Source organism: Dryobates pubescens, chromosome 17 (assembly GCF_014839835.1).
Source record: "Dryobates pubescens isolate bDryPub1 chromosome 17, bDryPub1.pri, whole genome shotgun sequence".
NCBI classification, from domain to species: Eukaryota; Metazoa; Chordata; class Aves; order Piciformes; family Picidae; genus Dryobates; species Dryobates pubescens.
In genome coordinates this window covers 23,110,625-23,137,306 of record NC_071628.1, presented here as the reverse complement: position 1 = coordinate 23,137,306, position 26,682 = coordinate 23,110,625, and the positions used below count along the sequence as shown (strand labels likewise).

General features: G+C 55.4%; 1 protein-coding gene across 1 annotated transcript in view; it reads right to left on the bottom strand.

The window, feature by feature from the left end:
* HCN4 (hyperpolarization activated cyclic nucleotide gated potassium channel 4) overlaps positions 1-26,682 on the bottom strand; it is a 166,608-nt gene that overhangs the window by 22,253 nt on the left and 117,673 nt on the right. The window contains exons 4-6 of the mRNA XM_054168798.1: positions 24,689-24,907; positions 5,927-6,073; positions 3,372-3,612 (exon numbers count right to left, since the gene is read on the bottom strand). Coding sequence (XP_054024773.1) covers positions 3,372-3,612; positions 5,927-6,073; positions 24,689-24,907 — 607 coding nt within the window. The remainder of the gene's footprint in view (positions 1-3,371; positions 3,613-5,926; positions 6,074-24,688; positions 24,908-26,682) is intronic.

Genomic DNA, 26,682 nt, shown 5'->3' with positions numbered 1-26,682 from the left:
CACACCAGGGGTCAGCAGGCAGATCTCTGCCATGAGAGAGAGCCTGAGAGCAAGGGGACACACACCAGGGGTCAGCAGGCAGATCTTTGCAACGAGAGAGAGCCTGAGAGCAAGGGGACACACACCAGGGGTCAGCAGGCAGATCTCTGCAATGAGAGCCTGGGAACATGGGGACAGACCACTGGAGCAGGCTGCCCACACAGCTTGTGGAATCTCCTTCTCTGGAGACATTCCAACCCCACCTGGCCATTTGATCCTGGGCAAGCTGCTGGGGGTGCCCTGCTTTAGCAGGGGGGCTGGACTGGATGATCTCTGGAGGTCCATCCCAACCCTGACCACGCTGAGGTTCTGTGATCCCCCCCTGTGATACAAGACCTGGCACTGCCACTCACAGGCAGCCCTGCTAGCCACCCAGCCTGCTCTCTAGCTGGACTCTACCTCACTCCCACTGCAAACAGGCAGCACTCTGCTCATGCAGCAGCATTAAGAGACACCAGGGGGCTTGGTGGTGGCAGCTGCTCCCCCCCACTGCACCTCGGGGCTGCTGCTGATCTAATTAGCCAGGCAAGTTGTGTTAGGGTGGATTATCAAAGACATCATTTGTGCATTCAGACTGGAGGAGCTGTCTTTCTGCAGCTCCTCATGGGCACTGGGAGCAGAAGGTCAAGCTGTGCTCTCATCAAAGCTAATTCTCTCTCTAGCCCTGCAGCAAAGGCTCTGTGCTGACCTGTGGCTCTGGTGCCTGGCAGTCCTCTTGATCCCTGCACCCAGAGCATTTGTCTTTTCAAAGTTGTCAGAGCTTTCTGTAGCCATGCCACGAGCTTACACATTGTCAGGGACTCAACTCCTGGCACCTGCTAACCTTTGGTGTATTTACACTGCAGTCATTTCCTCCTAGGAGGTTGCTCAGCTGGTTACAGAGCATGAAGCTCTTGGCTCTGTGGTGAATGCCTGATGTGGCCATAGCTACTCCCTGAGGAGAGAATCACAGAATTGTTTTGGTTGGAAAAGGCCTCCAAGATCATCAAGTCCTACCACTGACCAAACACCACCATGGCCACATGTCCCCAGATGCCATGGCCACACATTTCTTGAGCACCTCCAGGGATGAGGACTCCGCCACCTCCCTGGGCAGCCTCTTCCAATCCCTGACTACCCTTGCAGCAAAGAAATGTTTCCTCATCTCCAGCCTAACCCTGCCACAATTTCAGGCCATTTCCTCTCATTCTATCACCTGAGACTAGGGAGAAGAGACCAACCCCCTCCTCACCCCTGAGCCCTGCTTGTCCACTGCTTACACACAGAGTCTGGGCAGGTAGGACAGACACTGAAAGACCAAAGAGCATGACCTAAAGGCTGCCAGCACTCTGCTCCGGGCTGTGTTTGGTGTCAGACCACCAGCACCACTCTCAGGATTCATGCTGGCTCCACCCCAGAGCACAGCAGCACTGTGAGATTCTACATGTGGTGTTAGGCTGCTTCCTAAGGAAATGATGCTTCTGAGCCCGTGCCATGAGTGTGAGGAGCTGTGTGTGGTGCCAAATTTGACACCCCAAATGCCATGGGGGAGTTTAATCCAATCTGTCAGAGTCAACTCCTACTTCAAACCCCAGCAAGCTGACCCAGCTTGCTACAGACACATTCAATCATAGAATCAGAGTTTGGGTTGGAAAGGACCTCCAAAGGTCCAACCCACCTGCAGTCAGCAGGGACATCCTCCACTAGATCAGGTTTCCCAGAGCCTTGTCAAGCCTGACCTTGAATATCTCCAGGGCTGGGGCCTCAACCACCTCCCTGGGCAACCTGTTGCAGTGTTCCAGCAGCCTCCTGCTGCAGAACTTGTTCCTCACATCCAATCTAAATCCCCTCTTCTCTGTTTGCAAACCATTGCCCCTTGTCCTGTCACTGCAGGCCCATGCAAACAGTCTCTCTGCAGCCTTCTTGCAGGCCTCCTTCCATGAAGGTGCAGGCAGGCTGCTCCACAGGAGCTAGGAGTCCAAGAAGAGTGTAGGAAATGTGTGACTGGGAGCTGTTGAGGAAAAGCTGTTTTCCTTCTGCTCCCTCTCAGCAGGTCATTAGCTGTGGTGCTTGCACTGAAACAGGCACCCACCAGAGAACTGCCTGTCCTGGGCTGTCAGTGAGGTCCCTGAAGGCTGTGGTAGGAGGGGTGTCCCTGTGTTACTCATAAGAGCAATACCCTAAACCTCCTCTTAATGGTCTCTCCTGAGCTGATGCTAGTTGCCCTATGCCAGAGCTCTGCTGCTGCCTGCTGCCCTGCAGGACAGTTTGCTGAGCCACAGGCTGGGGAGATGCTGGACTGTGCTTTAGCCTCTGTGTTTAAACAATACTTTGTATGATAGATGCCAGACAGCAGGATGAGGCAGCACTTGAAATGGGGAATTGAGAGCACTCCACTTCCAGGTTCTCAGCTTCACAGACCTGTCACTTTGCTTGGGGCAAAAATGAAATGAGCCTCCAAGAACCAAGCTTCCCCTCTCTGTTTTGTTGTTATCTATTACCCAGCCTCCTGCACTGCCCAAGAGCCTCCTCCCATTGCACCATTTACTGTATGGGAAGGTGCAAGACAGGTGAGATGAAGAGAGGAGGGTGGAGGAGGAGCTGCAGCAGGAGAAGCATAGCCAGCAGGTCGAGGGAGGTGATTCTCCCCTTCTACTCTGCTTTGGTGAGACCCCACCTGGAGTACTGCATCCAGTTCTGGAGCCTCCATTATAGGAAGGCTCTGGAGGGGCTGGAAGATGTCCAGAGAAGGGCCATGAGGAGGAGCAGAGGGCTGGAGCTGCTCTGCTCTCAGGACAGAATGAAGGAGTTGGGGTTGTGCAGGCTGGAGAGGAGAAGGCTCCCAGGAGACCTTCTGGTGGCCTTCCAGGATCTGCTGGGGGCTCCAAGAAAGCTGGGGAGGGACTTTGGAAGGTGTCAGGGAGGGATAGGACTGGGAGGGAGGGATAGGACTGGGAGGGAGGGATAGGACTGGGGGGGATGGAGCAAAACTAGAAGTGGGGAGATTGAGATTGGCTGTGAGGAAGAAGTTCTTCCCCAGGAGGGTGGTGAGAGCCTGGCACAGGTTGCCCAGGGAGGTGGTGGATAACCCTGGCCTGGAGGTGTTTGCAGCCAGGCTGGAGGTGGCTGTGAGCAACCTGCTGTAGTGTGAGGTGTCCCTGCCCATAGCAGGGGGTTGGAGCTGGCTGAGCCTTGAGGTCCTTTCCAAGCCTGAGAATTCTGTGGTTCTCTGAGATGTTTGGAGTGTCCTCAGTTCCAGAGGCTGGCATCCCTGCGTGGCCGGGAGAAGAGCGGGGAGCACCCGAGCGGTCAGGGTGGGCATTGCTGTGTGGGGGTGACAGGCTAGCACATACCTCCAAAGTAGGAGCCATCTGCCAGCTTGGTCTCCTTGTTGCCTTTGGTGAGGACACTCACCACCCCGTGCTGGATGAAGTACATCTTCTTGCCAATGGTGCCCTCCCGGATGATGTAATCCCCTGGCTGGAACACCTCGAACCGCAGCTTGGTCAGCATGGAGGTCACAAAGTTGGGATCTGCGTTGGCAAAGAGGGGCATGGAGGCCACCAGCTTCCTGCAGTTGAAGTTTATAATTTCCTGGCCATGGTGTGATGCAGGAGAGAGACAGAGAGAGGAGGAGTGGGGAGAAAAGGTGGGGCAGGGAGCAGAAAAGACACAGAGTTACGTTTAGTCGACATCTAATCGCCTCTGAAGATCCCCTCTTGACCTGGCCACTAATAACTGGGGAAAACCAAACCCAAAATGCTGGTCCCTTGGCCTGGCTGCCCCAGTGCAGGCTGGGCTGGGCCCTGGAAGCTCAGAGCATGCACAAGTGCAAGCTGAAGCTGACAGCTTGACCCCCATGCTTCACTCCTTTCAGTCCTACGCTGTCTCTGTGAGCAAGGCCCAATCCCCCCTCAGCCTCCCCAGCACAGGGCTCCCCTCTCCCTGCAGCAAAGCCTGGGCTGGGAGGGGGGCACTGGGGAGATGTGGGATGAAAAAGCCCAGGGCTCCTCTCTGGGAAGAAGTTCTGACTCCCCTTGGCAGCCCTACCTTCTCTGGTGCCCTTGCTTGTCAATGAGATACAAAACAGCACAAATGTGCCAAGGCACTCAGAGAAAGAATTCTGCTGGGCAGATGGGGACAGTGGCAAGCAAGAGGGGGAAGAGGTGCCCACCACTCACTGGGGCATGTGCTGGGTCAGCCACCTCAGATGAAGAAAGCCCAGTTCAGCTGTTCAGCTGTCATCCAGGAGACGTGGTCTGTGCCTCCCCCTGTGGTGTGGTGTCACTCAGAGGGTATGACAGCACTTCCCACTGCACAGGAGCTGCTCTGTGCTGTGCCAGCTCGGCCTCAGAAAGCGGCAGTAAGTGACACTGAGTTAATCACCTCCCCAGCCAAGCTGGGAAGGAGCATCTGGATGACTGGAGCAGCAGAAGGGGGGCTGGGGAAGCACCTCCCTCCTCCTCACTGGGGCTCTTTTCAGGGTTGCCCTTTAAGACTTTGGCAGAACTAGTTTTAAAATCTGGCTGCTGGATCCTCAGCTCTTCTCTCTCCTGTGGAGGTTCACTGCAGGGGAGATGAGCAAGACAGAAGGAAGACCAATTCTGGTGCTCATGGGTAGCACACTGGAGGCCTGTCCTAGGGAGAGCCTGCATTCCTGGGCTCCAGTTAGAGAAGGCAGGTTTCTGTTGAGACTCCTTTGAAGCACAGGCTTCTCCTTCCTTGGCCTCTACATGATGTTACAGCGGATGGATGGAGCACAGATGCCAGCAGCACATCACACAGAGGGGACAGAGCACATGGGGGGCACAAGGTGGGAGCTTACTGAGACCTCCTACCAGGTGTGTGTGGGGGGGGGAGGGAGAGGGTCTTGCACAAGTGTAAGGTAACAGCAAGGTGTGGTCTCCTGCAGAGGCTCCTTGGTAAAGGAGATGACATTGCCAGGCATTGCCATGGCCTCAGAAAGTGCCAGGATGCATCTAGTCACCAGCTGAGTGGCAGGCCAGCATATTGCAGCCTCCATGGCCTTGTGTCAGACATCACTTGTGCTGCAGCAACTAACAGGCCTGAGTGCTGGGTTCCTCCTTCCATGAGCAAGGCAAGGCAGTACCAGACATGCACCAATGGCTAGGACAGCTGATCCCTCTGAATCAAACTGGCTCCAACAGAGACATAGCCATGTTCTTCTTGTCTGTGTCTCCATCAGAACATAGCCAAGCTCTGGGCCATGTTCTTCTTGTTTGTGTCTCCATCAGAGCCATAGCTAAGCTCTGGGCTATGTTCTTCTTGGCCATGTCTCCATCAGAGCCATAGTCAAGCTCTGGACCATGTTCTTCTTGGCCATGTCTCCATCAGAGCCATAGCCAAGCTCTGGACCATGTTCTTCTTGGCCATGTCTCCATCAGAGCCATAGTCAAGCTCTGGACTATGTTCTTCTTGGCCATGTCTCCATCAGAGCCATAGTCAAGCTCTGGACCATGTTCTTCTTGGCCATGTCTCCATCAGAGCCATAGCCAAGCTCTGGACCATGTTCTTCTTGGCCATGTCTCCATCAGAGCCATAGTCAAGTGCTGGACCATGTTTGTCTTGGCCATTCCCCTATCAGAGACATAGCCAGCCTGTGGACCATGTTCTTCTAGGCCATGAGACATAGTCAAGCTGTGAACCACCTTTCCCGTGGCCTTGCTCTCCCAGACAGTTAGGCCCAGCCCAGGAAGAGGCACAGCCCCCAGCCCAGCGGGGCCTGTATGGCCGCTCAGGCCCATGGCTGTGCTGCCTTGGCCGAGCCTGCCCCCAGAGCCAGCGCCAGGGGGAAAGCTGCCCCTGCCCCCCTCCCCTCACGCAGAGTGTGCCAGGACAGCACACAGTGGCCAAGGAGGCCGTTGCCCCTGGAGGGTGCCCTGCTCACCTCTCGCAGGGGCTCGCTCAGCTCGCCCAGGATGCTCTCCTCGTCGAACATCTTGCCCTGGTAGCGGTGCTCGTAGTAGTCGTGGATGCGCTGGCGCATGTCTGCGGGCAGCTTGTGGAAGGACATGTACTGCTCCACCTGCTTGTACTGCATGGGGACACAGCGAGAGGGGCAGCTAGCAGCACGTGCAGCCCAGGGCACCCACCCCGGCCAGGCGCCCGCCCCACGCCTGCCTCCCGCGCGGCCAGCCGGGCCCCGCCAGATACACCTGCTGCAGGAGAGAGCCAGGAACCACGAGAGGCTCTCATGCCTCAGCTCAGGAGAAGTGGCCAAGAGGCCCAAGGGCATCCTGGCCTGCAGCAGGCAGAGTGTGGCCAGCAGCAGCAGGGAGGTCATTGTGCCCTGGGCTCAGCACTGCTTAGGCCACCCCTGGAGTCCTGTGGCCAGCTCTGGGCTCCTCAGTTTCAGAAGGCCATTGAGAGGCTTGAAGGTGTCCAGAGAAGGGCAAGGAGGCTGGGGAGGGGTCTGGAGCACAGCCCTGGCAGGAGAGGCTGAGGGAGCTGGGCTTGCTTAGCCTGCAGGAGAGGAGGCTCAGGGGAGACCTTCTTGCTCTCTGCAACTCCCTACAGGGAGCTTGGAGCCAGCTGGGGCTTGGGCTCTGCTGCCAGGCAGGCAAGCAGCCCCAGAACAAGAGGACACAGTCTGCAGCTGTGCCAGGGGAGGTTGAGGCTGGAGGGGAGGAGAAAGTTCTTGCCAGCAAGAGGAATTGGCCCTTGGGCTGTGCTGCCCAGGGAGGTGGTGGAGTCCCCATCCCTGGAGATGTTTAAGAAGAACCTGGCTGAGGCCCTTGGTGCCATGGTTGAGTTGATCAGATGGTGCTGGGTGATAGCTTGGACTGGATGATCTGGAAGGTCTTTTCCAACCTGGTTTATTCTATTCTATTCTATTCTATTCTATTCTATTCTATTCTATTCTATTCTATTCTATTGTAGAGGGGAATGCAAGGGCACACTGACTGCTGGTGGAACAGGAGCTGGGGATGAGTGGTGCTTTCTATGAATAACTGACACTTCCTCAAGGGCACAGAGCTGTCAGTGGCTTCACTTGCTTTGAAGGTGCTGCAGGGACAAGGTGTGTGCACTGCAGTGGTCATGCCCTCCCTCCCCACTGGCACACAGCACACAATACAACCACAGAAGCACTGTGCTCCCCCTTTGCCATGCTTCTTTCCCCTCTGCTCCCCCATAAATCTGTCCCTGAGTGTCCCTTAACTGCTGCTTGTGCTGAAAAGCCTAATTACCAAACTTCTGCTCGTTACAGACCTCCCCTGCACACACCACTGCCACTCTGCTCTCAGAACAGTCTGTGCTGGCACTGCCTTGCATGCTAACAACTTGATCTGCACCAGAGAGGAGAAGGAATTACTCTGAGAAGCCAAGGTAGCAGAGGGGACACTCGGGGTTTCCTGGCATTTCCAGAGCTTTTTGTCTGTGGCTAGCAGCAGAGGAGCTGGCTGTAAATATTCATGATCACCACAGCATGATCAAAGTCAAGCAAGTCACCACCTCCCCGCAGGGAGCCGGGCAGACAATTGGCAGGGAGAGCTGCACTTCATGGTTTGGGCTGCTGTGGAGAGGCTGGGAGGATGTGGTGCTGGCTGTTGCACCGAGCCTGCAGCTCAGGAGCCAGGAGATGAAGGCAGCAGGAACCAGAACCTCGCTGCTCTGAGCCCCTCAAGAACTCTGCAGGTTTGCTCTGAAACAAAGCAAGTTTGAAGTGTTGGCTCAGATGTCTGAGCAGAGGATCACAGAACTGTTGCAGTGCAAAAGATCATCGAGTCCAGTGGCCAACCCAATCCCACCACAGCCATCCAACCGTGCCCCCAAGTGCCATGGCCACATGAGCACCTCTAGGGATGGAGACTTCCCCACCTCCCTGGGCCACTGACTGGCTGTGCTCCTCTTGCTCCCTGCTGCTGGAGATGCACTGAGACACCTGTGGGACCTGGCTCCTGGGCACAGGGCATGCAGGACCTTACAGCATCACAGAATGGTAGGGGCTGGAAGGGACCTCTGAAGATCATCAAGTCTAACCTCACTGCTAGAGCAGGATCACCTAGAACAAATCATCCAGGTGGATCTGGAATCAGTCCAGAGACAGAGGCTCCACAGCCTCTCTGGGCAGCTTGCTCACCCTCAAAGTGAAGAATGTTTTCCTTGTGTTTGTGTGGTACCTCCTATGCTGCAGCTTGTGTCCATCACCCCTGTACACTGTCACTGGGCACCACAAAGAAGAATCTGGCTCCATCCTCCTGACTCTCTCTTTAGATATTGATAAGCATTAATGAGATCCCCACTGGGGCTGCTCTTGTCCAGGCTCAAGAGCCCCAGGGCTCTCAGCCTTTCATTCTCACAGAGGTGCTCCAGGCCCCTCAGCATCTTAGTGACTCTCTGCTGGACTCCCTCCTGTAGTTCCCTGTCTCTCTTGAACTGGAGCACAAAACAGGATGCAGTACTGCAGATGAGGCCTCACCAGGGCAGAGAGGAGAGGGAGGGAAACCTCCCTTGCCCTGGTGACCACAGTCTTCATGCATCCCAGGATGTCACTGACCACCTTGGCTGTGACGGCACATTGCTGGCTCATGGTCAGCCTGCTGCCCACCAGCACTCCCAGCTCACAGGCTTACAGACTCACAGGATGTTAGGGGTTAGAAGGGACCTCCAAAGATCATCAAGTCCAACCCCCCTGCCAGAGAAGGAACATAGAATCCAGCACAGGTCACACAGGAACACAGCCAGATGGGGCTGGAAAGGCTCCAGAGCAGGAGACTCCACAACCTCTCTGGGCAGCCTGCTCCAGGGCTCTGGGACCCTCACAGTGCAGAAGTTCCTCCTCCTGTTGAGGTGGAACCTCCTGTGCTGCAGTTTGTATCCATTGCCCCTTGGCCTATCCCAGGGGGCAGCTGAGCAGAGGCTGTCCCTGTCCCCTCCCTCCTGACCCCCAGCCCTCAGCTATTGATAGCCATTGATCAGATCCCTCTCAGCCTTCTCCTCTCCAGACTAACCACCCCCAGGGCTCTCAGCCTCTCCTCCCCAGGCAGTGCTGCAGTCCCTTCAGCATCCTCACAGCCCTCCCCTGGACTCTCTCCAGCAGATCCCTGTCCCTCCTGAGCTGGGCAGCCCAGAACTGGACACAATATTCCAGATGAGGTCTCAGCAGGGCAGAGCAGAGGGGGAGGAGAACCTCCCTGGCTCTGCTGGCCACACTCCTCTGGATGCAGCCCAGGACCCCCTTGGCCTTCTTGGCCCCCAGGGCACATTGCTGCCCCATGCAGAGCTTGCTGCCCCCCTGCACTCCCAGCTCCTTCTCCTTGGGGCTGCTCCCCAGCAGCTCCCCTCCTAACCTGTACTGGTGCAGTCCTTCTCCCCAGAGCTGCTCTTTCCTTCACTATTAGGCACTAGCTTTTGCTGAGTCAGGTTCCTTAGCTCCACCCTCACCCCCCAAGCAGTTCTTCTTTGACTGAATAAATGACCTCAGGCTGTGCTGTCTGTTTTGGCCCAGCATCTCGACTGGGCCCATTGACCAGTGTGACCAGATGCCTCTCAGCACCCGCTGCCAGCCACCTGCCTGCTACTCCTCTTCTCTCCACCGCAAGCACTGGCTATCAATCTTCCACTGACCTTTACATCTCAGGGAAAGCATCCCCAGCTTCTCAATTGTGCAAGCAGAGGCTGGATGGAGCAGCCCAGGCTCTGCTTATTCACTGCTGCACATGGATTTATTGCTTTGTAACAAAGAGCAATAAATTACTGCTCTGCAACGTCCCCAGGGCTTGTCAGATTCTCCTACAATCACTGTCCCTAGATAAGGCTCAGAGTGAAAAAACAGGACAAAGCTACTTCTGCAGAGAAAGAAAGGTTCTGCTTCCCACTGCAAATGAAAACCAGGCTTACAAAAGAACCCTGTAAAGGAAGGAGCCCTGAGCCTCTGCTGTGATTATCAGGAGGCACACATCTTGGCTGCCCTGTCGTTGCCTCTGCTACCTCCCCTCACTCATTGCCAGCTGGAGAGTTTTGTGGGCTCTTCACAGTCACAGAAACATTCAGCCTGGAACAGACCCTCAGGATCACCAAGTCCAACCCAGAACCCTGCTCTGCAAGGGTCACCCCTAAACCATAGCCCCAGGATCACCAAGTCCAACCCAGAACCCTGCTCTGCAAGGGTCACCCCTAAACCATAGCCTCAGGATCACCAAGTCCAACCCAGAACCCTGCCCTGCAAGGGTCACCCCTAAACCATAGCCCCAGGATCACCAAGTCCAACCCAAAACCCTGCTCTGCAAGGGTCACCCCTAAACCATAGCCCCAGGATCACCAAGTCCAACCCAGAACCCTGCTCTGCAAGGGTCACCCCTAAACCATAGCCCCAGGATCACCAAGTCCAACCCAAAACCCTGCTCTGAAAGGGTCACCCCTAAACCATAGCCCCAGGATCACCAAGTCCAATCCAGAACCCTGCCCTGCAAGGGTCACCCCTAAACCATAGCCTCAGGATCACCAAGTCCAACCCAGAACCCTGCTCTGCAAGGGTCACCCCTAAACCATAGCCCCAGGATCACCAAGTCCAATCCAGAACCCTGCTCTGCAAGGTTCACCCCTAAACCATAGCCCCAGGATCACCAAGTCCAATCCAGAACCCTGCCCTGCAAGGTTCACCCCTAAACCATAGCCTCAGGATCACCAAGTCCAACCCAGAACCCTGCTCTGCAAGGGTCACCCCTAAACCACAGCCCCAGGATCCCCAAGTCCAACCCAGAACCCTGCTCTGCAAGGGTCACCCCTAAACCATAGCCCCAGGATCACCAAGTCCAACCCAGAACCCTGCCCTGCAAGGGTCACCCCTAAACCATAGCCCCAGGATCACCAAGTCCAACCCAAAACCCTGCTCTGCAAGGGTCACCCCTAAACCACAGCCCCAGGATCCCCAAGTCCAACCCAGAACCCTGCTCTGCAAGGGTCACCCCTAAACCATAGCCTCAGGATCACCAAGTCCAACCCAGAACCCTGCTCTGCAAGGGTCACCCCTAAACCATAGCCCCAGGATCCCCAAGTCCAACCCAGAACCCTCCTCTGCAAGGGTCACCCCTAAACCATAGCCCCAGGATCCCCAAGTCCAACCCAGAATCCTGCTCTGCAAGGGTCACCCCTAAACCATAGCCCCAGGATCCTCAAGTCCAACCCAGAACCCTGCCCTGCAAGGGTCACCCCTAAACCATAGCCCCAGGATCCCCAAGTCCAACCCAGAACCCTGCTCTGCAAGGGTCACCCCTAAACCATAGCCCCAGGATCCCCAAGTCCAACCCAGAACCCTGCTCTGCAAGGGTCACCCCTAAACCATAGCCCCAAGCACCACATCCAAAGCACCTTTAAAGACATCCAGGGTTGGTGACTCCACCACCTGCCTGGGCAGCACATTCCAACCCCTGACCACTCTTGCTGGGAACAAATTCTTCCTGCTGTCCAGTCTAAACCTCCCCAGTGGCAGCCTGAGGCCATTCCCTCTTGTTCTGGCACTAATTACCTGGGAGAAGAGACCAGCAGCAGCCTCTCCACAACCTCCTTGCAGGTAGCTGTAGACAGCCAGGAGGCCTCCCCTCAGCCTCCTCTCTTTCACACCAACCATCCCCAGCTCCTTCAGCTGCTCTCCAGCAGATTTCTTCTCCAGGCCCTTCCCAGCTTCCTTGCCCTCCTCTGCCCTGGCTCCAGCACCTCTCTAGGATTGAGCTGCCCAGAACTGAACACAGCACTCCAGGTGTGGCCTCCCCAGAGCTGAGCCCCAGGGGACAATCCCCTCCCTGCTGCTGCTGGACTCAGCATTGCTGATCCCAGCCAGGAGGCCTTTGGCTCTCTTGGGCCCCTGGGCACACTGCTGGCTCCTGTTCAGCTGCTTGTCCATGAGCACCCCCAGGGCCCTTTCTGCTCTCCCTTGCACACAGATGGCATTTGCAGAGGTGCTCTAAAGTGAAAGCATCAACCACTTCTCTCTGATAGCTTGAAATGATTAGGGAACAGGCTCCCCAGAGGGGTTGTGGAGTCTCCTGCCCTGGAGACTGTTGAGACCCATCTGGATGTGTTCCTGTGTGACCTGTGCTGGATTCTGTGGTCTCCTTACGAGGAGAGCCTGAGGGAGCTGAGAGCTTTTCAGCTTGGAGAGGAGGAGCCTGAGGGCTGACCTCCATTATTACAGAGATGTGCAGGGTGAGTGCCCAGAGGCTGGAGCCAGGCTCTGCTGGGGGCTGCCCAATGCCAGCACAAGGGGCAGAGGTGGAAGCTGAGGCAGAGGAAGCTCCATGGGAACAGGAGGAAAAATCTTCCCCCTGTGAGGGTGACAGAGCCCTGGCACAGGCTGCCCAGGGGGGCTGTGGAGTCTCCCTCTCTGGAGCTATTCCAACCCCACCTGGCTGTGTTCCTGTGTGACCTGCCCTGGGTGCTCCTGCCCTGGCAGGGGGCTTGGACTGGATGAGCTTTTCATGTCCTTTCCAGCTCCTACCATTCAGTGATTCTGTGATCTGCAGAGAGGAGGCATCCACAGCCTCTCTGGACAATCCATTCCAGAGTCTTGCCACCCTCCTAGTGAAGAATGTCTTCCTGAGATCTGGCACTCTCTAAAGCCCCTTCAAGTCCACCAGTCCCCTTTTGCCACCTTTCCCCCTGGTGCTTGTCTGTTGAGTCTTCTGCTCAGCTCCATGTCCTCAGCCTGACCTGTGCTCAGAGGAAGGCCTGGAGCTCAGCAGCCTCTCTGAGTTCAACTGGAAAGGCTCATTTAGGAATGATTTCAATCCCTTTGAAGACAATTGAGCCCATTTAAATCCTAACTCATTTTCTTAAGTCTGTTTTTCCTCAAATAAGCCCTTGAAGGAGGTATTAATATATCAAAAGGAAACCATTTAGCTGAGTATTTTTACTTCTATAACTGGCCACTTTCCCTACTTGTCTCACCAGCTCCCTCCCCTTCCACCAAAGCTCACATCACTCAGAGTCCAAAGGGAGCTGAATATTTTTAACTCTTTCCACAGTCTCTAGCAGGAATCCTCCTCCCTCTGCAGTAAGAAATCACTGGCTGCAAAGGCTTAATGATTTCCTTGCCTTACTTCTGTACATAGGAAAGACCCTGCATCCCAAAAGAGCTGTTCACATCCCAGGCCTGGCACTGACCTCTCCTTGGGTAACAGAACCCCAGAATCCCAGCATGGTGAGGTCAGGAGAGACCTCTGGGGACCATCCAGTCCAACCCCCCTGCTAAAGCAGGGCACCCCCAGCAGCTTGCCCAGGAACACAACGTCCAGGTGGGTTGGAATCTCTCCAGAGGAGACTCCACAGCCTCTCTGGGCAGCCTGCTCCAGGCCTCCAGCAGCCTCACACCGAAGAAGTTTAGGTGGAATCTCCTGGGTTCCAGTTTGTGTCCATTGCTCCTTGCCCTGTCCCTGGGCACCACTGACAGAAGTCTGGCTCCAGTCTCTTGCCCCTCACCCTTTAGCTCTTGCTGAGCATTGATCAGACCCCCTCTGGGAGAGCCCCCAGGGGTCTCAGCATTTCCTCCTCACAGAGATGCCTCCAGTCCCCTCAGCACTTTTTTTAGCCCTCCTCTTTTGGTACACACAGATCACTCAGGTGGGGTAGTGCCCCACAGGGGTATAGACCACACCAGGAGCTTCACCAGATGGACACAGCTGCAACTTTATTTCCCCTGAGCTGTGATTAGGAGTAAACCAGTGCAGCTTCACAGCATTTGAGAGCAGCCCTGCAGAGAAGGACTTGGGTGAAGAGCTGGACATGAGCTGGCACCAAGTGCTCCCTAGCCCTGTCCTGGGCTGATCCCCAGCAGCATGGGCAGCAGGGACAGGGAGGGGATTCTGCCCCTCTACTTCATATGCTGAGACCTCCCCTGCCGTGCTGGGGCCGGCTCTGGAGTCCCCAGCACAGACAGGGACCGGCTGGAGCAGGGCCAGGGGAGGCCACAACAGTAATGAGAAGGTTGGAAGCCCTCTGCTGTCAGGCCAGGCTGAGAGAGTTGAGGTTGTTCAGCCTGTGACTCAATGTTCTTGAAGGTCTTTTCCACCTTAAAAGATTCTGTGATCCTCTCTCTGGGTTCTGAGTGCTTCCATGGCGGTAGCTCAACTTGCTACAGGAGGAAGACTTTGAAGCACTCCATGTCACATGCTTCAGCATGGAAACATGGAAAGATTCTGCTGCAATGACACCTCCAGAAATGATCTTTTGCCTAGACTCAAGCTTTTCATCTCTTGCTGTGCTACAAAGGCCACAGACAGCAGCAGAGAATTCCTGGAGCCTTTGTTCCCCCCTGCTTTGCACACAACACTCGCTGTTGAGGATGGCTGCAACGATCAGCTGCTGCGGTTGCTTCCCCTTGCAGTTAATCAGAACCTATGCAGGGGAGGCCTCTGCTTCAGGGAGCTCCATTTCCTAGCTGTGAGATGGCAGCAGACTGGCTGGGGTCAATGAGGAGTCTGACGAAGCAGCTAGCTGTCCCCTTGCATGCCTCGGCTGTGCTGCTGCAGCGGCCGCAGCAGCAGCCAGGGAACCCCGGCGCAGGGGAGGGTGCTGCTGGCACACGGCTCTGGGGCTGCAGCCACAGACCCAGGGGACAGGGCCTGCCTTCACTGCAAGCAATGGAAATGGCTACCAACTCCAGGGGCCCTGGGAGAGCAGATCATGGAATTACAGCGTCACAGAATCATTTAGGCTGGAAAAGAGCTTTAAGCTCATTGAGTCCAACCACTGACCCAATGCTACCAAGGCAGCTGCTGAACCATGGCCCTCAGCACATCCACACAGCTTTTAAACACCTTCAGGCATGAGGATTCCACCACTTCCCTGGGCAGCCTGTTTCAGTGCTTGAGAAGCCTTTCAGGGGGACAAAAAATTCCCTTGCATCCAAGTTGATCAGCTTTCAGTTGATGAGCTGGTGCTGGGTGATAGCTTGGACTCGATGATCCCAAAGGCCTTTTCCAACCTGGTTCATTCTATTTATTTCTATTTATGCTATTCTGTTCAAACCTCCCCCAGGGCAACCTGAGGCTGTTTGCTCTAATCCTGTCACTTGTTACTAGGGAGAGGACCCCACCTCGCTCCAGCCTCCTTACAGGCAGTTGTAGAGAGCCAGAACATCTCCTCTCATCCTCCCTTTCTCCAGGCTACACAAGCCCAGGTGCCTCAGCTGCTCCTCACCAATGCTGTTCTCCTGCCCCTTTAGCAGCTCCATTGCCCTTCTCAGGACATGCTCCAGCATCTCAGCACCTTAGAATCATAGAATCAATAAGGCTGGAAAAGACCTCAGAGCTCAGCAAGTCCAAGCTGGCACCCAACACCTCCTGACAACTAAACCATGGCTCCAAGGGCCACATCCAAGCCCCTGTTGAACACCTCCAGGGAAGGGGACTCCACCACCTCCCTGGGCAGCACATCCCAAGGGCCAATTCCTCTTGCTGGCAAGAACTTTCTCCTCCCCTCCAGCCTCAACCTCCCCTGGCACAGCTGGAGCCTGTGTCCTCTTGTTCTGGGGCTGCTTGCCTGCCTGGCAGCAGAGCCCAAGCCCCAGCTGGCTCCAAGCTCCCTGCAGGGAGTTGCAGAGAGCAAGAAGGTCTCCCCTGAGCCTCCTCCCCTGCAGGCTAAGCAAGCCCAGCTCCCTCAGCCTCTCCTGCCAGGGCTGTGCTCCAGACCCCTCCCCAGCCTCCTTGCCCTTCTCTGGACACGTTCTCACCTTGTAGTGAGAAGCCTAAAACTGAACCCAGTACTCAAGCTGTGACCTCACCAGTGCTGAGTACAAGGGGACAGTCACTGCCCCACTCCTGCTGGCCACACCATTGCCCAGCCAGGCCGGGATGCCTGTGGCCACTTGGGCACACTGCTGGCTCATATCCAGGTGGTGGCCAACGAACACCTCCCAGGTGCTTTTCCACCACACACTTTCTAACCACTCTTCTTCAAGCCTGGAGAGTTCATGGTGTTGTTGTGGCCCAAGTTCAGGGCCCAGCACTTGGCCTTGCTGAACCTTATTCCACTGGCCAGTGGGAGCCACAAGGAGGAGCAGAGGGCTGGAGCTGCTCTGCTGTGAGGACAGCCTGAGGGAGTTGGGGTTGTGCAGGCTGGAGAAGAGAAGGCTCCAAGGAGACCTAATTGTGGCCTTCCAGGATCTGCAGGGGGCTCCAAGAAAGCTGGGGAGGGACCTTTGAGGGTGTCAGGGAGGGATAGGACTGGGGGGGATGGAGCAGCACTAGAAGTGGGGAGATTGAGATTAGCTGTGAGGAAGAAGTTGTTGCCCAGGAGGGTGGTGAGAGCCTGGCACAGGCTGCCCAGGGAGGTGGTGGAAGCCTCCTGCCTGGAGGTGTTTGCAGCCAGGCTGGAGGTGGCTGTGAGCAACCTGCTGTGGTGTGAGGTGTCCCTGCCCATGGCAGGGGGTTGGAGCTGGCTGAGCCTTGAGCTCCCTTCCAACCCTAACCATTCTATGACTCAGCCTCCAGCTGTAATCCAAGGGCATCACAGGAAGGTTGTGCAATGAAGAATGCCTGGTGTGCAAACCTGCACCTCACAGCTACAGACCTCACAGCTTGCATTCCATGCCTAGCCTGGATGAGGTTCCTGAGGAGAATACCTTGTTGGCCTTGAGGGGCCACATCCTAGCACAGGGAAATTTTGGCCCTGTAAATGACTCTTTTACTCTTCATTAAGCACTGTGAAGCTCCTACCAGAGGGTAGCTGGGAGATGTCTGGGTCCTGTCACTGGATCCACACATCTGGAGGTGTGGTGGGGAAAAGGAATCAACACTGGTTTCATCAGAAGAACAGAACAAGAGCAATGAATTAAATCCTGCCTCCAGGCAAAGGCTGGAGATGAGGCAAAGGGACCAGTGAGCCTGTGCCACTGGAAATCAGCTGGGAGCAGCCTGGAGCCAGGAGAGAAGGCTCAGCACCTGGCCTCAGGATGGGTGGGTTTAGTTTTTCATCTATCTATCTGTCTGTCTCTTTATGCACAGCTCAAGTGCCAAAATGAGGCTCTGAACTGATAATGAAGTGAAAGCCCACAGTGGGACACAGAACTGCTGAGGCAGGAGCAGTCTCCTGCCTGTGCCAGCACACGTGGTGCTCATGCCTGCACACATTGCTGCCACCAGGCTGCCACCAAGGACAGGACTCTTCTCAGCAGAGAGAAGCCAAATCCCACCTAGAATCCCAGTACCTCTGCTGTGGCAAGCAAGACAACTCCTGAACCTTAATCTGCTGACAGAATCCCAGAGCCCCAGCATGGTGAGGGTAGGAAGGCAGCTACAGACACTGGTGAGCAATCAGCTTGGGAATGCCACTTCAAATCCTGTGCAGACTGGTAATGAAGAAGAAATTCCCCATCTGGCAGCTCTGTGGCAGAGCAGGTGTGGGAATCATGGCAGTCTTTGCCCAGCTCCAGGCCCTCAGTGTGTCTGACACTGGTTATCTTCTTGTATCTGTGTTGTGTCATCCCCAAGGTACCACTGGCTAAGCCAACCCTGGAGCCACATGAATTAATGCAGCTTTGGTACAGGGCTGTGCTTGGGTTAATTAGCTCTGCTCAAAGCAGGGGAGGAGGGGGTGCTAATCAGTGAGGGCACAGTGCCAGGCTAATGTGATTATCCTGCATGCAGGACCCCAGCTAGGATCTCTGCACCCAAGGCCCTGCTCACATTCATTTGGAGGCAGCTGAGGACACCCAACACGCAGCAAAATGCCTTCAAGCCACAGGAGCAGCTGGGAAGGGTCAGACTGAGGGCTCCTCTCACCTGCTGGGGTGTCCCTGACAGATCTGGGGGCTTTGAAGAAAAGAAGAAAGAATAGAAGAGGCATTCAGCACTCCAGGTCCTGGCCATCCTCTCCCTGACAAAAGCAGACCAGGGGCTGCCATTGCCAGGGCTTTGAGCTGCACCTTAGCCACCTGGAAGAGTTTCCTGACCTCAGTTTGTCTAAATATTCCAAACTCACCCTCACAGCACCCTGTTGCTAGAAGTTTAATCGTTGGACTGAATGATCTCAACACAGGGCAGCCATGGAACTGCTGGAGCAGGTCCAGAGGAGGCCACCAAGAGGCTGAGAGAGTTGGGGCTGCTCAGCCTGGAGAAGAAAAGGCTCCAGGGAGACCTTAGAGCTGTATTTCAATGTCTGAAGAGGACCTACAGGCAGGCTGGGGAGGGACTGTTCAGAAGGGGCTGTGGTGAGAGGAGAAGGGACAATGGTTTGAAAGTGGAGCAGGGCAGAGTTAGGCTGGACTTCAGGAGGAAGCTGTGCACAGTGAGAGTGGGGAAATACTGGACCAGGCTGCCCAGCAATATGGTGGAGGCCCCATTCTTGGAGACATTCAAGGTCAAACTTGATGGGGCCATAAGCAACCTGACCTAGTTGGGGATGTCCCTGCTGACTGCAGCGGGGGTGGACAAGGTGACCTTCCAGGGTCCCTTCCAACCAGATGCATTCTGTGATTCTGTGATCTCAAAGGTCATTTCCAATCTAGGCAATGTGATTACATAGCCTCAGAACCCCCAGAGCACTCCTTAGACCTGCTGTCTAACAAGATTCTAGGCTGCTGGTCTCCAAGAAAAAGCAAGGACTACCTAAGCCCAGAATACAGACACTCAGCTCCTGCTGTAGGCACAACAGCAGTGAGTCTCTCACCTCCACTTCAACAAATACTGGTCTAACTCCTGCTTGAGGAACAAGAGGCATTGGGTAGACTGTTCAGGGAGGAGAAGGAGCAGGGGAATGAATGTGGAGAGCAGAGAGCTTGAGAGAATGCCAGTGGAGAGACAGATCTTGAGGAGAGATGAGGCTCTGGAAGGAGAGATTACAGCTTTACTGGGCTCTGCAGTGCTGACAGCAGCAGTTCCTACCTCTCATCAGTCATTCTTCCATATGTACCTGAGAAGATAACACAGCAGAGTTGAGCCTCTCTGCAGGATGCCCATCACTGCTTGCATCCTGCTGGGATGGGAGAGCAAAGCCCAGAGCCTCTCTCTGCTTTGTTCCAAGGAGCATGGCTGCAGCAAGCAGCACAAGCACCACTCCCCAAAGCCTCAAGGTCACAGAGCCAGCTGGGCAGGAGGAGTGGTGGGGGGTGTGGGGACCTGACACCAGTATTAACCCAGCTGACCCCAAGGATTAGAGAAAGGAGTTACCAGAGGAGCCTGACAAAACCAGGACAGGAATGTAAAGATTGGTCTGGTTTACTCAGCAAGCCAGGCTGGGGGATGAAGGGCTGGAGAGCAGCCCTGAGGAGAAAGACTTGGGGCTGTGGTGGGTGAAAAGCTGGGCATGAGCTGGCACTAAGTGCTGCCAGCCCACACCCAACCATGGCCATGGGAAGCAGGGGGAGGAAGGGGATTCTGCCCCTTTGCTCCACTCTGCTGAGTCTCCACCTGCAGTGCTGGGGCCAGTTCTGGAGCCCTCAGCAAAGCACAAACATGGAGCTGTTGGAGAATGTCCAGAGAGGGCCACAACAATGATGTGAGGGCTGGAAGCCCTCTGCTTTGAGGCCAGGCTGGGAGAGCTGGGGTTGTTCAGGCCAGGGAGACCTTCTGGTGGCCTTTCAGTGCTTAAAGGGGCAGATCAGAAAGCTGGGGACAGATTTTTAGCAGGGCCTGTTGTGACAGGACAAGGGCTGATGGTTTGAACTGAAAGAGGGAGATTCAGATTAGATACAAGGAAGAATTCTTTTCCAGTGATGGAGAAACCCTGTCCCAGGTTGCCCAGAGAGGTGGCAGATGCCCCATCCCTGGAACCACTGCAGGTCAGGGTGTGTGGGGCTCTGAGCAACCTGTTCTAGCTGCAGATGTCCCTGCTGGCTGCAGGGGGTTGGGCTACATGACCTTTAAAGGTCCCTTCCAACCCAATTCTGTGATCCTCCTCAGCAGGAATCACTCTTCCTCTCACATGAGCCAGCTACTGCAGGTTGTGGGATTATTTTGCAGTCAGTGATGAACTCCCAAGTTAAGGCTTGAGCTGCTCCCTGAACAGCTCAAATGGGACTTACCCCTCTGCTCTTGCTTACATACCTCCTCCAGCAGCACCCTGCAGCAGCTCTAGCAACCACTGGACTCCACAGTAAGGTAAATCAAGCCACTAATTTGGCAGAAGAGTAACCCAGAAGAAAGAGATCAGCTCAGTTAAGGTCTGAGAAGTGAAAACCATGGTGCACAAGGATGAGGTGGTGCAGCTGAGAGCAGTGGCAGGGAGCTCTGGGTGAAAATGGGGGTGTGAGGCTTCCCCTCTTCAACTGCAGCTGTCAGATCAAGTACCTGCACAGTATGGCTTGGGGAAGTATTTCTAGCAGAGTCCTTCAGGGTGGACTTGGAGTAATATCCTGTCACATGGAGGGAGCAGACACCAACCTTGGGTGCAAAAATACTTTGCAGTCAGACACCAGGCTGAGGCTAAGAAGGAAGAGCCAGCTCCTCTGCCACTGACTGGGACCATGCACAAGTACTTCAGAGCAAAACACAGTCTGCAATGCAAGATGGGACAGACAGGGTCCTTCTATCTTGGCCTCTTGGAGTGGAAATAAAGCAGTCATTCCAGAGTGCCAGATCTAATGAGCTCTTCTGACTCAGAGCTTTTTAAGGGAGGCACAGAGCCAGACCTACATGATGGCTGTGCCACCTCCAGTGCCTGAGCTGGTGAGAGTGCTCTCTGCCACATGGGACTCTTCACTTGTGCTCAGACACCTCAGCACTACACTGTCTTAGAGGGTGCAGCTTCATTCTCCAGATTCTCCGTGCTTCCTGGCACCCCACAGGTCCTCTAGCATATGATGAAGTCAGATGCTGCTGGAGGAGATTTGGACAGGGCAGGGATTGGATGTCCAAATGTTCAGTGAATTCAACCCAGAGTGAGACAAGCCTGCTGCTGAAGCCAGCAGACAGCACCTCTTGGCTTTGATTGCTCTGCTCCAAAGCCCTGTTTGTACAAGGGAGGAACAAGCTGCTTTGGCAGAGATCTGAACAATCTGAGACTTCACCACAACCTCCCTGCAGACAGAGTCCCAGACCCCCAGCATGCTGGGGGTTGGAAGGGACCTCTGGAGCTCATCCAGTCCAACCCCACTGCTGAAGCAGGGCACCCACAGCAGCCTGCCCAGAAGCACAATGTCCAGGTGGGGTTGGAAGCTCTCCAGAGAAGGAGCCTCCACAACCTCTCTGAGCAGCCTGCTCCAGGAATTAAGCCCCACCCCACAAAGGAATTTTCTCCCCCTGTTCAGATGGAACCTCCTGGGTACCAGTTTGTACCTGTTGCCCCTTGTCCTGTCCCTGGGCACCACTGGCAAGAGTCTGCCCCCATCCTCTTGCCCTCCATCCTTTAGTTCTCGATGAGCATTGCTCAGATCCCCTCTGGGGCTGCTCTTCCCCAGGCTCAACAGCCCCAGGGCTCCTCACAGAGCTGCTCCAGGCCCTTCATCCTCCTTGTGGCCCTCCAGTAGTTCCCTGTCTCTTTTGAACTGGGAAGCCCAGAACTGGACACAGTACTCCTGAGGTGACCTGATTATGGCAGAGTAGAAGGGGAAGAGAACCTTCCTCACCCTGCTGACCACACTCCTCCTCATGCACCCAGGGAGACCACTGGCCTTCTTGGCCACGAGGGCACAGTGCTAGCTGCTGGTGCAGCTCTCACCAGCTGTAACCTTCCCTCCTGCTCCTGTTTTAGTCCTCTCCCTCCCCACCACCTCCCTTCTCTTTGGCTGCTCCCAGCACAGCTGCTCAGGTCTCTGCAGGCTGAGGCTCTGCTGAGATGAGGCAGAGCCATGTGTGTGCAGCCCTGAGCTGCACTCAGCTGAGGTCTCTAAACTGCTGCCTGCTTCCACCAATCGACCTCCAAACTTGTTGAGATTCTTTGCTTCTGCTGCGCTCCAGCAGCCACGCTGTCCCACAGGGACTGAACTAAATTGAGTTGCAGGGCTGCAAATCACCAAGCAGCCTCATTTTAATCATGGCCATTCAGAGTGCTAAGGAATGCAGACAGTAAATACATATTTGTTTTCAGGCCATCATTTGTCCCATTTGCAAGAGGGAAAATTAACAGCCCCGGTCCCCGAGGCTTTAATCTGAGGAGGAGAGCCTGGGAAATGAACCTGCTCTAGCCCCCAGATGCAGCCTTTGCTAAATCCTCTACCCACTGCTCTTGTCACAAAGCTTCTCTTCTGGATCTCTTAACCCTCACACTCACATCTCCACGCTCTAAGGAGGCTCCAACAGGCCACGCTTCCCCCTGCTGGCTTCCTGGTGACCGATTGCCCTCAGCGCTGACTGGAATCCAACCGCCAGGGTCAAGCTCTGCCCTTGTCTTCAGCCCTGGCTTGAGATGAATCCCCCAGTGCCCAGTTCTGCAGGTGTAAAATTGGCTGCAGCTTGCTTGGACCAGGTGGTTGGATTTACAAATCAGTCCTTGACTTCCATGCTACTTCAAACACATTTGAATAAACACTCTGCATGCACAGATTTGATCAGCTTGCACTCCTAGTGCTGCAGTGTCCTTCTCTCTGGCATGCCTTGCTCTCAAGTAGAATTAGTCCAGCCTGTCTGGAACAGAGTGGCAAAGCTGTGCAAAGCTCCAGTGCTTTAGTTGGATCCCAGTCCCCCACACGTCTTCTCCTGGGCTTTTCCCCTCTTTCAGTTCCAGCTGTGGCTTGAGATCTTCCCTATCCTTAGATCATGATTCAGCCTCTTGTCTTCTTTACCCTACTGTAGCTCTGCAGCTCTGTGTTGTAATCCCCATGTCTCAAACCTGTTCCTAAGCCATCCAACAACTCCTTTCTCCCACCTCCTCCCTCAACTTCAAATCCACCTAGCCTGTGCTTGCTAGCCATAATGTACCCACTTGAACAAGGGCTACCCTTGCACCGAGGCCCAGTTAGCAGCTGGCAGGGTCAGAACAGGGCTGGCAACTAATTCTTCCTCTTCTTAATCTTCAGACTCAGTGTATCCATAAGACTTTGAACATAATACCTCCTTGCCTATGGCATCCTCAGCCCTACTAATTGAGGGCTTTTGCTGATGCCTGACAGTAGCCTGCTGGCTGTCTTTGTGGCGAAGTCCCTTCCTCAGCTTGGAGCCACCCAAGCCCTTGCCCTTAGTTGAACACAGCCACCATTCAGTTAGCTCTGCTGCCTTGTGGAGGTGCAGGCCAGCTGGTTCAGCCAGAAGTCGAAGGCAAATGTTTTGCCTGTGTCCTGGAGGTGCAGGTATCACTGCCCCAGCAGCCCCTTTGCTTTCGACAACAAACTGTCGTTGCGCAGGCAGCCGGGTGCTGAGGGCACGGAAAGAGGGAAGCAATTGTGGCACTTCCATGATTATCCCTCATCAGCTGAATCATGGGGCCTGACCCTGTTTGCCCCTTCTCATCTTATACATTCACAGCACCTCCTCAAACCCACCACCAGCAGCTACTGCAGTGGTAACCTGATCAGTGGTGACATTTCTGTCCGTGCCCTCCATTACGCAACTCGACCACTGTGCAATTAATTCGATAGCTACCTGGGGGAACCTGTTTGGAGCTCCTGAGCTTTGATCTGTGCTTTGGGGTTTGTTAGCTAGCTTCACTCAGGAGCACTGGAGTGAATAATCCAGACACTTTTAAAGGCAGTGCCTGCTAAACAAAAGCTGCACATTCTGGAACAGTCGCTTGGGATTTGAAAGGAGAGCTCGGAAGGAAAAAGCGACACAATAATGTCAGCCTGAAAAGACAGAGACAACAACAGTCACCCACTTGCCCTGCTGTGACTCACCTGATCACAGGCTTACAGGGTGTTAGGGTTGGAAGGGACTTTCAAAGATCATCAAGTCCAACCCCCCTGCCAGAGCAGGAGCATAGAATCCAGCACAGGTCACACAGGAACACATCCAGACGGGGCTGGAAAGGCTCCAGAGCAGGAGACTCCACAACCTCTCTGGGCAGCCTGCTCCAGGGCTCTGGGACCTCACAGTGCAGAAGTTCCTCCTCCTGGTGAGGTGGAACCTCCTGTGCTGCAGTTTGTATCCATTGCCCCTTGGCCTATCCCAGGGGGCAGCTGAGCAGAGCCTGTGCCCTACCTCTTGCCCCCCAGCCCTCAGATATTTATAAACATTTATTAAATCCCCTCTCAGCCTTCTCCTCTCCAGACTAACCACCCCCAGGGCTCTCAGCCTTCTCCTCTCCAGACTAACCACCCTCAGGGCTCTCAGCCTCTCCTCCCCAGGCAGTGCTGCAGTCCCTTCAGCATCCTCACAGCCCTCCCCTGGACTCTCTCCAGCAGATCCCTCTCCCTCCTGAGCTGGGCAGCCCAGAACTGGACACAATATTCCAGATGAGGTCTCAGCAGGGCAGAGCAGAGGGGGAGGAGAACCTCCCTGGCTCTGCTGGCCACACTCCTCTGAATGCAGCCCAGGATCCCCTTGGCCTTCTTGGGCCCCAGGGCACATTGCTGCCCCATGCAGAGCTTGCTGCCCCCCTGCACTCCCAGCTCCTTCTCCTTGGGGCTGCTCCCCAGCAGCTCCCCTCCCAGCCTGTGCTGCTGCAGGTTGTTGCAGATACCTTGCATCTCTTTCCTCCTGAGCAAGCAGATGGGGCACGAATTGCCGGCTGCTGCTGCGCTGGCAAAGACTCTGCGCCTGGGGCCTCCCCCCGGGGGGCACCGACAGCCCTGGCCTGGAAGCCGGCGGTGGGGCACAGGGGGGTGGCAAAGCCCAGGCCTTACCTTCTCCTGGTACTGGCGCCGAGAGGAGTCCAGCGACTGGATGAGGGCGGTGGCGTGGCCGATGAACATGGCGTAGCAGGTGGCGCCCACGATCATGCTGAGCATGGTGAGCCAGACGTCCGACATGCCCACGGGCGCCTGCTGCCCGTAGCCGATGCACAGCATGTGGCTCATGGCCTTGAACAGCGCGTAGGAGTACTGCTTGCCCCAGGAGTCGTTCTGCACAGACAGACAGACAGAGCCTCAGCAGAGGCACCAGGCCTCTCCCACCCAAAACCCGTCCCAGTGTCCCCCCCACGCGGCCCCCACCCCCAGAGGCCATGTTTAAGGCAGCTCCGCAGTTAAAGAAGCAATCTGATTCCTGGCATAGAACCGACGGAATAGAACAGAATTAGCCAGGCTGGAAAAGACCTTCCAGATCATCCAGTCCAGCCTAGCACCCAGCACCAGCTGATCAGCTCAACCATGGCTCCAAGGGCCTCAGCCAGGCTCTTCCTAAACACCTCCAGGGATGGGGACTCCACCACCTCCCTGGGCAGCACATCCCCAGGGCCAATCTCTCTTTCTGTAAAGAATGTCTTCCTCACCTCCAGCCTCAACCTCCCCTGGCACAGCTGCAGACTGTGTCTTCTTCTTCTGGGGCTGCTTGCCTGCCTGGGAGAGGAGACCAAGCCCCAGCTGGCTCCAACCTCCCTGCAGGGAGTTGCAGAGAGCAAGAAGGTCTCCCCTGAGCCTCCTCTTCTGCAGGCTAAGCAAGCCCAGCTCCCTCAGCCTCTCCTGCCAGGGCTGTGCTCCAGACCCCTCCCCAGCCTCCTTGCCCTTCTCTGGACACCTTCAAGTCTCTCAATGGCCTTCTGAAACTGAGGAGGCCAGAGCTGGACACAGGACTCCAGGGGTGGCCTAAGCAGTGCTGAGTCCAGGGCCACAGTGACTTCCCTGCTCCTGCTGGCCACACTCTTCCTGATGCAGGCCAGGATGCCCTTGGCCCTCTTGGCCCTCTGGGCACACTCCTGGCTCATGTTCAGCCTACTATCAACCAGTACCCCCAGGTCCCTTTCTGCCTGGCTGCTCTCCAGAACCTGGTACTTAGATGTGTTAAATCTTATGCCCTTGGCCTCTGCCCATCTGTGCAGCCTGGCAAGGTCCCTCTGCAGAGTTCTCCTACCCTCCGACAGATCAATACCTGCTCCCAACTTGGTGTCATCTGCAAATTTACTGATGATAGACTCAATCCCCTCCTCCAGATCATCAATAAAGATATTGATGGATGGGGCCCAGCACTGATCCCTGGGGGACATCCCAGCTGGCTGTGGCACCATTCACCACCACTCTCTGGGCTCAGCCTCCAGCCAGTTCCTCACCCAGCTCAGAGAGCTGCTGTCCCAGCCAGGGGCTGACAGCTTGGCCAGGAGGTTGCTGTGGGGGATGGTGGCAAAGGCCTTGCTGAAGCCAAGGCAGACTCCATCCCCAGCCTGCCCCACATCCACCAGGCAGTCACCTGGGCATAGAAGATCAGGTTGGTGAGGCAGGACCTGCCCAAAGAAGAGCTGGGCAGGCTTAACTCAATAACAGAATCCAGCTGCAGTCATCTTTGGTCAGGTTTTTTTCTCAGGTTCCATGTAAGCTTTCCAGCAAAACTTTCCAGGAGGGAAGCCAGCAGCCTGCCAGGCTGGTGGTAACCTGGGAGAAACTGAGGTGATGCACTGGGGCCTTTTCACCATGACCCACGTGTGTGAGAAGGGTCTGAGGCAAATGGTTACTCCAGTGGGAAATGGAGCTTCAACAGAGAAGTGGTGAAAGAGAGCCTGAGCCAGGCTGCCAGCAGCAAGGGGGAGACAATCACTCCCCAGCAATTCAGGAAATGGTCAGGATCGCTGCTCATTACCTGAAGAGATGGGAAGGGCACAAAATTAAGATGCTAATGTCCAGACAGCAAGTTCCTCTCAGTGTAAACCTGGTGGCTTGGGGGTTGGGTTGTGGGTTTTGTTGGGTTG